The sequence below is a fragment of the Podarcis gaigeae genome (assembly GCF_964106915.1).
Source record: "Podarcis gaigeae genome assembly, chromosome: 3".
NCBI classification, from domain to species: Eukaryota; Metazoa; Chordata; class Lepidosauria; order Squamata; family Lacertidae; genus Podarcis; species Podarcis gaigeae.
Window position 1 is genome coordinate 73,045,127 of NC_139680.1, and position 13,514 is coordinate 73,058,640.

Sequence of the window (13,514 nt, forward strand, 5' to 3'; positions counted from 1 at the left end):
AAGGTGGCTTTCATCACGAGGCCTCGCGCTTGAAAGGAAGGGATTGGAAATGAATACGCCTGACAAGGAACGGTTTTAAAAGAAACCACCCACCTCAAAAGAGAACAATCAGCTCCATTTCCATCGGGGAATGGGCAATAGGGGGTGATAATAAGTGCTCCAGCATTTTCTATTTCACCAAGAGCTGATCTACACGTTGTGGGGAATTAGGTGGTAAACTGAAGTGACATAATTCTGGGCTGGAACACTTTTAGACTGTAGGCGAGAGGTTGTATTTTTGAATGCTCCCTCGTGGAAAAAGCTCACTACATGTGGAAAACTAAAACATCAGAGAGAGGACAAAGCTAAGCCCCACATTCTGGTGTGCTAAGCATTTAGCCTAGTATATTGCATAGAGAGTTTGGTTTAAAAACACACATCAGGAATAAGGAAACTGTGGTTTTTCAAATGTTGTTGAACTACAAATATCGTCATCCCTAACCATACTGGCAGAGGTTGATAGGAGTTGGGAGTCCAGCAACATCAGGGAGTTTACATGTTCCCAATCCCAATTTTACCTGTAGGAATATTCAGGCCTCTGATATTCCACCTGTGGTCTCAAGAGGACTGTACCACGGAGCATGTTCTAGACTGACTGTGATATACAGTGGTACCTCAGGTTACATACGCTTCAGGTTACAGACTCCACTAACCCAGAAATAGTGCTCCAGGTTAAGAACTTTGCTTCAGGATGAGAACAGAAATTGTGTTCTGGCGGGGTGGCGGCAGCAGGAGGCCCCATTAGCTGAAGTGGTGCTTTAGGTTAAGAACAGTTTCAGGTTAAGAACGGACCTCCGGAACGAATTAAGTACTTAACCCGAGGTACCACTGTATTTTTATTTGTGTCTATGATATCAGCATATCAATTGTTTATTGGTATAATGTATATGATAGCAACATATATGTGACTCTGTTTTCAAAATTTCTTTGGCAGCAAACCTCAAAGAAACAAGGCTGAACACTTCATGTCCAAGGCAGATCTCTCAGATGCAGGGAGACTCCCTCACCAAAAAGCAATTAAAAAAAGAAAGAAAGAAACCCAACAGCCGTAGTATTTGCACTTTGTACTTTAAATGTAAATTCACTTTGTAGAAATGAGATATTTAACAGACATTTAAGAGAATCTGTGAAAATGTAGTAACAGCTTGTTTTTAAACAATTATCACATACAATGTATGTGCCTTTTATTGTCTGAAATCTGTACGTGTTGGAGGTGTAAAAGTTTGCATTTAATCTTTTTTTGAAAGAAGAATGTTCAGTTGGACATTAACATAGAAACTAGTCTTGTAGTATTTTTCTGTTCAGTAATTTTGCTTGTTTTCTACATAGCTATTGATTTTTTTATGAAGTTATACTGAAAACCTGCTCATTTCAAAGTCTACTGTACTCATAATTTTAATTAATCTCTGTGTTAAGGTTGCATGTTCCTTAGGCTTAAACCAAGAATTGGAAATTGTTGTTGACTTCTCGTGTACCTTATATAAGCAGAGGAATCTTTTCTCTGTTGGTGTTTAGAGGGTTAAAAAAAATGGCGTTGACTTTCTCCAGAGTACAGTTGCACAACAAGAATGCAACCACTAATTGATTGGAAATAAATCTTTTGTAGATTTTCCTTTGTATTCCCCCCCCCCTTTAGAGGACTTCAGTATAATATATATTTTTCTTCCCCGTTCTTCCTGCTTTTGGGTAGGTTTAGTCAGCCTTTAAACTGGCAAGTATGTGGTGTCACTCAAAACAAAATCTGCCAAGCCCCAGAATAGACATAATAAGGCAATAAAGGGGCACAATTGTTCAGTATTGTAAATCTAATTATAGGGAGACAAAGAAGGTAGAACAGGCTTGTCAGTCTTTTCTTTTCCCTACACTTGGCTGAGCTGTGATATGCAACTTGCGGTGCCCCGGGATCTACAAAAAGGTAAAACTATCACTTGAACAAATTATGAACAGTTATTTTAGGGAGGTGCAGTCAGCACAAGCTGCCCCTTAGGGCATCATTCTTGCCATCTGGGAGATGTTCTTACAAGTTTTCATACCTTTCCTATCATTTGGAGGGAGTTTTCTTTTTTCACCCCTTTCCTGGAATGCCTGAAGGAAAGAGAACTTGCAGATGTGAACTTGATGGCAAAACATTTGAAAGAACAAAAAATAAACAATAAAGAACTTTCGCTTCAGACCTTGGACAGCAATAAATTATACAGTAAGCAGCCAGAGACAACAGCGTGTAGGGTAGAGAGAGTATGAGCATATAGATATCTTAGAGTTGAAAGGGATTCAAGGGTCATCTAGTCCAACCCCCCGCATTGCAGGAATCTCAGCTAAAGCAGATGGTCAGCCAATCTCTGTTTAAAAACCTCCAATGGAGGAGAGACCACCACCTCTCATGGGAGTCTGTTCCACTGTCAGAAATTTCCCCCCCAAAATGGTCAGAATCTCCTTTCTTGCAGCTTGAAGCCATTGGTTCGCGTCCTACCTTCCAGAGCAGGAGAAAAGAAGCATGCTCCCTCCTCCATGTGACAGCCCTTAAGATATTTGAAGATGGCTATCATATCTCTTCTCAATCTCCTCTTTTCCAGGCTAAACATACCCAGCTCCTTCAAGTGTTCCTCATAAGGCTTAGTTTCCAGACCTTTGATCATCTGGGTTGCCCTCTTCTGCACACGTTCCAGCTTGTCAACATCCTTCTTAAACTGTGGTGCCCAGAATTGGACACAGTATTCCAAGTATGGTCTGACTAAGGCAGAATAGAGTGGTACTATTACTTCCCTTTATCTGGACACTATACTTCTGTTGATGCAGCCTAGAATAGCATTAGCATTTTTTGCTGCTGCATCACACTGTTGACTCATGTTAAGCTTGTGGTCCACCAAGACCACTAGATCCTTTTCACATGTACTCCTAGTAAGCCAGGTGTCCCCCATCCTATATTTGTGCATCTGGTTCTTCCTGCCTTAGTGCAGAACCTTACATTTGTCCCTACTGAAATTCATTTTGTTAACTTGCGCCCAGTTCTCCAATCTGTTAAGGTCCTTTTGAATTCTGATTTTGTCTTCTGCGGCTTTAGCTACCCTTCCCAATTTGGTGTCATCTGCAGATTTGATGTGCATCCCATCAATTCCTTTATCCAAGTTGTTTATAAAGATGTTGAACAACAACATGTCCAGGACAGAACCCTGTGGCTTCCCTCTTGTCACCTTTTCCCAGGATGATGAGGAACGATTAATGAGTACCCTTTAGGTTTAGTCAGTCAACCAGCTACAAATCCACCCAACAGTTATCTTATTCAACCCACATTTTACCAGCTTCCTCATGAGAATTTAATGGGGGGCTTTGTGAAAAGCCTTATTGAAATCAAAATACACTATGTCCACAGCATTTCCCTGACCCACAAAATTTGCAATTCTATCAAGAGAAGAAAACAGATTGGTCTGGCATGACTTAGTTTTGAGAAACCCATGCTGGGTCTTCGTAATCATAGCATCCTTTTCTAAACGCTCACAGACCATCTGTTGAATTATCAGTTGAGGGTGTGTGTGTGTGAAGTGGATTGTTGCAATTGTAACAATGAGCAGAAATCTCTTTAGTGGTTTTTTTTTTTAAAGAACAAGATACATTTGAACAATGTGTAGAATAGCTGTTGGCTAATTTTGTTCTGACTCAGCCTCTGTTACATTTATATCTGCATCTATAGCTACATGATAATATACTGCTGGGTGACTTTTACTCATTGGAATTGGGCAAAAGAATATGGATCTTGTGGCCGGAGGCTTGGAGAGTAAAGAGAAGGGAACAAAAAATGCTATTGTATGTTTATCTTTGTGTAAAGAAGCAAACATTTTTACTCGGAATTTATTTGATATCTTTTTATATAATGCTAAACTCTGAATTTAATCTGTTTAGATTAAACATGTAGTATGCTCTGAAACTTACTCGGTTTGGTTATTATCCTAGGGCATATAAATAACCACAACATTTGGTTCCTCTTACCATTCGCACATGCTTTTCCAGCAACATCCACAGAATGATCAAGGTCCTGTGAAAGAGAACAGGCATGTACTAAGGGTCACACCATACTATTGGCTGAATACACAGTAACAAGCTGAGACACTTACTGCATAATAAACTTGCTTCTATTGACAAGTCATGTTCTCACACCATACCAGAGCTAGCAGATTGGTGATTTCACACCAAGAAGCTGTCACTGGATAGTCATAATTGCCACATATGGCTGTGTGAACAATAAGCAGAATTTTTTTCACTTCATTAAAATGAGACATGCAGAAAAACACATGGAAGAGATGGTGGTTATAATCAGATCCTAGCTTACATTTGAAAACTCTTCGTTGCAAATCAAAATTTAAAAGGAATTTTTAACAATTAATTTTCAGCAACAGAATGATTCTGTTCAATGATTTTGTTGAAATATGGCATCCTTTTCAACAACATAATGATTCTGTTCAACGATTTTGTTGAAATATGGCAGCCTTTTATAAGATACACAAATTAACATTCAGATGACTCGCATCCACAGAACTCACAAACAAGATCATGGCAAAATTTGATCAATTAATCTTCTGTTAGCAAAATCATCCACATCACTTGGACTGTTCCAAGCAAGCATCCTTGGGGTTAGTTTTTCAGATAAGCCAATTGTCCAGACATTCTGTCACCAACGTGTGATGTGCAGGTGCTCAAGGGCCTTCCTGTTCTGTGCAATGAGTAGTTGTGCAGCCACCTGTAAATAACTGAAAAGTTCCTTATATTGCAGATTAAGCTGATATTCTTTTAATATTGTTAAACCCAGATTTGGAGTATGGTGTACATGCCGATTTGTAATATAGCTTATATTTCCACAAATACTCATTCCCAGTATGGCTGCACAAGTTCCAAATTGTCGCATCGATAGCTGTATGTAGAGTTGTAGGATGATATCTGTTTGGAAGACTGAAAACTATAGGAAAATGCGAAAAGGAAAAAACTCTTAAAGATGGCTACGTCACCCGAAATCATGCAGCTTGGCTTATCTCAGTAGTAAAGCATGGATTAATTGAAGTTATTGAGCTCTTCCTTAACAAAGACAATTAAGATGTACACCTGACATATTTACAATAAGGTATTATGTAACTGCTTTTCTTATATGAGAAACCCGTGTCAAAAAAAAGCCCCTTTAACGCAGAAAATGAAAGGTTTATTGCTTCGGATTTGTTTGCTTTTTTTTTTAAAGGGCAAATTGATGTAATTAGGGGGTAATTACTTTGACATGAAATACAAACCAGTTAACTTTATTGATGCCTGAAATGTTAGACTGATTACAGTAAATGACTGATGCAAACTGTGCACACTGTCCTAACTATTTTATTGCATTTTTGTTAAGCAAAAGCACATGTGTAAAGCATTCAGCAAACAGAACTTTTTTTCCTTCCTCTGCCGAAAGCCCCCCATGTTGCAGATCTGCATGATCTAGGACTCCCTAAGTAAGTATCAGAAACTGCCAGTGGATGGAACCCCAGCTACTAACTACTGATTTATGTTTCCTGGGCTATGACATGCAAGAGCATATCTTCTTTTCCACCTCTCACCTCATTAAACCTCAGAACTGGCTCAAGGTTTTTTTGCCATCCCTGACAAATAATAATATTAAATTGCCCTTGTGGGGTTTTTTGTATCATGAGCAGCGTGACAGAAGCAAAATAGGGATATGCTATTGTCTCATTATTTACTTACATTTCTAAACCACCAACATACATGCCAATGTACTACAGAAGCATCAAAAACCATTAAATTATATCCTTAGACTCAAATTTAAATAATAACCTTAAATGCAGAGACAGTATTTTTCCCCCCCTGTTATCAGAAGCCCAATTAGCAATAGCCCAGTATTAGGAAAAACCTATATAAATCCCTATTGAAACCTGGATAAATAATATTTGGAATGTGGCTCTGTTGGAACACCTTACTTGCCATAGAAGGGTAATTAAAGACACTTCAAAGGTAGATATCATCATCAACATCATCACTTTTAATTTGTATACCATCTTTCTATCTTTCAATACCCAAGGCAGTTTCCAAGCTGAAGAAACAAAGAATGTACACCTTATAACAATCTAATGCAATGCAAAAATGTTATAATAAAACATAACTTTAAAATAAGCAACCTACATCAAATAAAGTAACATTCAACAGTCACTAGAATAGTATAGCATAATAATATCAGCATATACAAATTAAAGAGAAATCCACTCTTAACAATTACAATAAATAATTTCTAAACTACAATCAATAAAACAAAGGCAAGCCACAGAGCATAAAATAATACAATACAAATTGAGAAGCAGGGGCTGGAGGGTGGGGCAAGGCAGGTAGAAGAAGGCCTTGCCTGATGGTCTCTCCCCTCACAGTTCTTCCTCCTACTTTTGGCAAGACTTGGTTTCCATTCTTTTCCATTACAAATGAAACAGAATACACTTTTATTCCACCCACAACACAAGAATCTCTGTGGAGAGGATACTTGAACTGACAATGCATAAATAAACATCTTGCTTGTGTACTGTGTACTGCATATGAAACTTAATAAGAATGTACTACTGGGCAAGTTACTGTAGTTATATGCTGTTCTTGTTTTTACAAGAAAATCAATAAAAATTATTCGGATTGAAAAACAAACAAACATGAAATCATAAAAGCACAAAGCACAAATGACTGACATTGAATCAAATTAATTCTCCAAAAATGCTTTCCGAAGCAGAAACATTTTCAGCAGGTGCCAAAAGGTCTAAATTGTTTGACTTTGGTAGGAAGCGCTCCAAAGGGATGATGCAACAATGTAGGAAGCCATCAACATTACTACTTCTTCTTTGGCGATCACTCGTAGCCGAGTAAAATTGTCTTCCATAAACACGGTTTTAAGAATACGTGATAACTGGAACAGTAAAGGAGGGCTTCTCTGGATAATCTCAGGGACCAGGCCAATGTATAAGAAACAAGGTGGTCTTTCAGGTAACCTGGTCCTAGGCTGTTCAGGACTTTATACACTAAACAGTTAATATCTTGAATTTATCTGGGTACTGTACAGGCAGCCAGTTTAGAGTTTTCAGAACTGGTATGGAGTTGCTTCAGCCAATACCTCAGCCTCAACATTTTGCAGTACCTGCAATTTCCAAACCAAACTCAAGGGGACTTTATTATCATTTCAGTTTTCACGTAACCCAGCCAATAGGCTGCTAATAGGCTTCACTCTGAAATATATTCACTGGGACAATTTTCCAAATATCCAGCCCTGAATTTGAAGGTTCACAATGGAAGAGAGGGGTAACATTGCTCTTGCGTTCAAGTTTTAAAGAGCAGAGGCTAATTTAGAGCTTGGAGTGACAAGACTCACAGTCACTCCCTCATGACCTCACTGCTGTCAGCTGCCTGGAATGATGCGGCATTTTTCTAGTGATTATGCAGAATTTAGCTTGGTGGTCAGCAGCAGCAAGGAGGCAGGAGGGTGGCGTGTGTCAACCCTGCCAGTAACTAACATGCCACCCCACTTTCCATGTCTGCAAATGAGCGCCATATTGGCTCCGTTCTAATTTACCTAGCTAAGGTAAGCATCCTGTTATGTACTGAGTTGAATAGGATCCAAACTGCAGCAGTCTGATTGGTCCTAGAACAATAGGCTCCAAAAGGCAGCAGTCTGATTGGTCCTAGAACAATAGGATTCAGAATGCAGCAGTCTGATTGGTCCTAGAACAATGCAGCAGTATGATTGGTTAGCAGGAACCACCCAATCATGCTCCAGATAGAAGTGAATCCACAACCTGATTGGCTTACAGTAGAATTCCGGAATTAGCCAATCATGCGCAGCCCATTGTGTAAATAATGTATATAAAGCAGATACTTTGAGGGGACATTCATTCATTCCTCCTCACCACTATGAGCTGAATAAAGAGCATGAAATCACTTTGCGACTCTGAGTATATTTCACATCCTCTGATGACTGCTTCTCTTGTCCCTGTGCCTTGGACCAGTCCCACTGAGACTCCCTTAATCTAACACACCCCTTCTATTGTGATGTATAAGAGATGGGCTCCCTTGTTTGAAACATTTTTTGTAGTTAGAGCAGGTCTGTCCAGCATTTCTTCTTTGTGATATGTTGTGGTCAGGACTGCATTGGTTGATGCTTGGGGGAGAAAATGGTCCCACTGAGTTTCAGTTAAATGGCCTTTCCTCATACCCAGCTCTGTAATTCTGCTCAAGCTCTCTCTGTGTGGTTTTTAAAAATCCCTTTCCCTTCATGTACACACAGTGACCTTTCTAGGCAGTCTGTCTGCATCGCTAGCAAAATTAGGCAGCAGACTGGAGGGCACAATTAAAGTATTTGTATAAAACATTTTGTTGCCAGATGAAGAAAATACCAATGGTACGGCCTATGTTGGTATAAAATGAATTCAATAATGATAACAAATAACTGACAGGGGAAATCAGCATCTTGTCTGATATCTGATATAATTATTGCTGTATTTATAATATACTAGCATTGGGGGTGCCATTGGCATTTTCTGCATCAGGTGGGTCTCTGTTTCCACTTCTCCTTTTCAATCTGTTCTTGAAATCCAGCTTCAACCCTTATCAATTGACCTGCTTACTTCTCTCCCTTCCGAATCCCATTATCATTCAAATAAATGCATTCTGATTGAAACAATGTAAATACACACGACAACATCCCAGCACAAATTATAAGGGTGCTTGAACTTTCAATTATTTCAGTGGCACTTATACACAACACTATGTACACAAAACATTTGGCTATGGCTTATCTATTTCCAGATAGTCTTTCCAGATCACACTTCCTTTGTCCCCTTTTATGCTTTCATAATCCCATTTATCTCCCCGAGTCTTTGAGGTTGGGGCAGGGATATAAATCAATAAAGCAGCTTATGTGTCGTGGTCATTCCCACCCCATAGAGCTCGGAAAGGAGGGAAATCATGTTGAGTTTTCAGGAAACATTCTCTCTCCCTCCATCTAATATCAAAGCTATGCTATGAAACAAGATTAAGAACCATTGCCTTGATGCATACACAACAATGTTAAACCTTTATGGCATCTTTCTGCATTTCAGTTCAAAGCAAAAGTGCCTGAGCTGAGAGGAATGAGACTAAAAAAACACAGAGATGTGTCTGGGAGTTACATGCCAACAGGAGTACCACCCTTCCACCACCTACTGTCAATTCACATAGCAGAAAATCATAGTTACTCTCTCGGCAGCAATACATGATAGCACATCATCTGTAAAGAACGCCTGCTGTTTAATCTACTGCAGCTGTGAGCCACACTGTGTTCTCTTTGCATCTGAGCTTTAGCAAAGGATCCCTGAAAACAAAACAAAGTAGACCCCTTTCTCTGATACATCTGCATAAGATCCTCCATCTGCAACTGCTGCTTTGGTGATCACCCACCAATCAGCGATCCCAGCCAATCAGGGATGATGTACTGAGTTTAATGATGGCATATTACTACCTATTCAAAAAAATTTAGTGGATGCCACTAAGGGCAAATGAAACCCTCTAGAGCAGTGGTTCCCAACTTTTTGGGGGCCATGTCCTGACTAAGCATCTCTAAAACCCTGATTCCCCCCCCCCCCGGTGGCATATAATTCTTATTATTCAGAAAAGTGGAGGAACCCTAAAAGGCCATTGACTTGGTCTGACTCATTCTTGAATTGCCCCCCTTAAAAATCAAATTGCCCCCCTGTGGGGGGGGGGTGCCCCACGGTGGGAACCACGGCTCTAGAGTGAGGGCAATGCTTCCTGTAATGGTTGCTTAGGCAACCCTGGCAAATCAGTATCCATGCCAAGAATTTAACAGTTCCTCAGACTAACTCTCACAGACATTTTTTCCAAAACTCTCACCTCCCCATTTTAGCTCAGGGCTAAGGGCACACCATGCCTTAAATGTCCCATGCGTGACTTCAGCACAATGTGAGGGCCAACCAGCAGGAACATTGAAGTGATATCCAAAGAAGCTTTTGAAGCCAGCAGTCTCAAACCAGGTGTCATTTATCTTATTTATTTAACAAGATTTACATACTGCTTAACCATTAAAACTCCCGATAGAACCATATGTTAAAAACCAATTGACCTAATTCCCCCCCCCCAAAAGGAAGTAGAATCAGCAGTTTAATAAAATACACATAATAAAATAAAACTACAAAATTCATGTCAAAATGACATGTCTGGATAGGCTCGCCTAAACAAAAAAGTATTCAGCAGGCGCCACAAACAATACAGTGAAGCTGCCTGCCTAATGCCAATGTATTATTCATTTCCTTACAGTTTCTCTCATCAAGGATGCATGGCAGGGAAAGTTGAGGGAACTGGGAAGATAATTATCAGGGCTGGGCAATCAGCAGCACTTGGGTGAGCTCAGGGCAAACTAGGAGGTAGGACTGAGTATCAATCCATGAGTCAGGTCTGTAGACATGCAGCGGCACTTAGATTTTTTAAAAAGCACAGGATTGCCTTCAAACTGTTATTTTGTGGAAGGGATTTGATTGCATTATTTGAACTGGGTGATAGAATAAAATTGGGCCAGCATGCTATGAAAATGGATGGTGAAAAATTAATCACCCCTATGTTTGAGACCACATATGATGTTTTCACCAGCAATATCTATACAACCTTGGTTGTCAAACGGAATCCGTTCTGGAGGTCTGTTCAACTTCCGAAAAAGTTCAACAACTAAGGCATGGCTTCCGATTGGCTGCAGGAGCTTCCTGCAGCCAATCGGAAGCCACGCCAGACATTCGGCTTCCAAAGAATGTTCGCAAACTGGAACACTCACTTCCGGGTTTGCGGCGTTCGAGAGCCAAAACGTTCAAGTCGCAAGGCGTTCAGGATCCAAGGTACGACTGTATATCCATAATGTGAGGTTGGAAAAATAAGTACAAGAAATGCTGTTAAGATATACAACTTTTTTGCTATTTCATCTTAAACATATTTAAGAAGAAGCCTTTGAAGATTGCTTTGAATCCTGGGATCTAGACTGGTGAAGCAAAAGCGCTGTGTGTGTGATATAACATTGTGCCACCGGATGGCGATGTGGAGTCCCGTTTTTCTCTACCTGTTTTCCCTGTTTAAATTTACAACACTTTAAACTGAAAAGCTTCTTTGATGTGTCTGGATCCAGCCCTGGTCTCCCCACCCTCCTGTAACAGAATCTCAGATGCTAAATACGATTTGTGAAAGAGCAGTTTTAAAAAGTGGTAGAATATATGAGAGAGATCAAATGTATGAAAAAGCTTCCTCCCCGAATGCAGAGAATTTAAATTGTTCTTTGGGAGACAAGAAGCAGGTGCTGACTCAGGTTCAGAGGTTGCTGGTTTCCTTGTGGTCATTGTTCACCTTGGTTCACACAAGTCAGAAAGAAGGGAATCCATCCAACCTGTCAAAGCATTGAACCTGCCCAAAGGTTTGTGGTTGTAATTAGGAAACTGGCCCACTAGCCAGAGACAAATCCCCAGCGCTGCAGTCAAATCAAGATTTCCAACAACAACTAACAGGCCAAGGCAGACTTCACATAGCCATACCTAGTGGCTCAGATTTTATTTTTTTACATATTTTTATTAACGATTTCTTAGTTCACAAAAGTATGTGCAATGTCTCTTTTTTCAAGTTACATTATCTACAGATCAGTTTCATTTGTTGAGACATTAGTGTTACATTAGGAAGAAAAGGCGGAAAGAGGTGGAGGGGGCCATGGTGAGTGGGGTTGGGGTCGGGTGGCGATGCTTCTATTCTACTTAGCGTATGTGTGGGGTTTTGTGTCAGCGTCGCTTGTGCGGGTTCTCTTAACTATTCGCTTATATTCCTTTGGTGGTGAGAGACATTGGGGGGTGGCCCAGGGTGTGGTTGGTTGTCTTTGATTGGCTGTTGTGAACTTTGTGAGTGGGGTGGGTGGGTGTTTTTGGATCAGGTTAGCCATATTGATTTGTATGCTGTTGGCGAATTCTTGTTGTCTTGTTGGGCTGCGTATGTGATAAAGAGGAGCCATACTGGGGTGAAGGCATCTTCTTCCATTTGTCCCGGTGTCAGTTTCAGTTTATTGGTTAGTTTTTCTAATAATGCTGTTTCCCATACTATTTGATACCATTGATCCATGCTTATTCCGGACAGGTCTCTCCAGTGTCTGGCTATGATGTTTCTGGCTTCTGAGAATAGGTGGGTTATGAGCTCTTCATGATGTGAGTGGGCATTTTTATCTTGGAAGTTGTTTAGTAGGGCTAGTACTGGGATAACTTCTAATACTTGCTTAGTTATTTTGCGTATACCTAGTGGCTCAGATGAACCTTAGCTGATTTCACTGTCAAAATGGAGAGGCAGTAAATTCTAACCAATGTGTTCCAATGGCTGTGCGTTTCCAGCCATTTCACTGCATGGCCAGTGCAGAAGCCTTTGCTGAATCCAAGGAGGCAAATAATATTTAATGAAATTTTGAGAGCAGAAACCATCATATATTCCTAAATTGGGAACAGATTTGTACAGGATGAGGAAATCCGAACCACAACAAAGATGGGTTTCCTTTTGTATTTCTCTTTTATGCAGCAAAGCTGTGAGCAAAAATATAATTAGACTTTTTGAAAAACTCATTGCATCAATAGATCCACATACGACTTGGCTGATACTCTGCCGTATAATATTTGCTTTAATCAACACATTAGTGACAAAAGATTATAAGTATTTGGGGAGGATTCGTTGCCTTTCTTGTGGTTTGCCTTTATGTTTGCTCTTATGATGAGTTGAAAATAATAATTTAAAATACAGTCATCCAAGGATTGTGTGTACATATAATATGTTCAAGAACACCAAACACAAACTCTAAAATGATGGAACTGGAAGTTTGGGGGGGAAGTAATGATTATTGTGATGGTCCATCTGCACCAGCTTTTTTCCATTAGACAATCCTTGTGTGCTGGAAGAATGGAAATATACATTAGGATAAGTGAGGCCAGGAAATGCCTCCTGTTTTGAGCCTGTAATAGTACTTTGGAAGGGCAGCATGATCTGTGGCACTTTTTTAAATACTGTATTTTTAATTGATAAGATCTTTGTTTGTTGTGGAGGAGGAAGGGAAAGGAGAATGTTAGCCGCTTTGAGACTCCTTCGGGTAGTGATAAAGCGGGATATCAAATACAAACGCTTCTTCTTCTTGGTTTAGATCATAGGTGACCAGGAACTGCAAGCAGAGGAGCAAGCAGGTTGGGAGAGAAGGGATGGATTGTTCTACGTCTCTCCTCTTCTCCATCCCAAATACAGTCAAACCTCAGTTCCCAAATGGCTCCGTTTTGGAACGCTTTGATTCCCGAATGCCGGAAGTAAATGCTCTGACTTTCAAACATTTTTCGGAAGCCGAATGTCTGACATCGCTTCCGCTTGAGTGCAGGAAGCTCCTGCAACCAATCAGAAGCTGTGCCTCAGTTATTGAACATTTCGGAAGC

At 40.1% G+C, this 13,514-nt stretch overlaps 1 protein-coding gene across 2 annotated transcripts in view; it reads left to right on the forward strand.

The window, feature by feature from the left end:
• Nucleotides 1–3,961, forward strand: part of SMOC2 (SPARC related modular calcium binding 2) — a 134,441-nt gene extending 130,480 nt beyond the window's left edge. For both annotated transcript variants that reach the window (XM_083732626.1, XM_083732627.1), the window contains one exon: nt 974–3,961. In XM_083732626.1, coding sequence (XP_083588752.1) covers nt 974–997 — 24 coding nt within the window. In that variant the 3' untranslated portion in view covers nt 998–3,961. The remainder of the gene's footprint in view (nt 1–973) is intronic.
• Nucleotides 3,962–13,514: the final 9,553 nt, after the last annotated feature.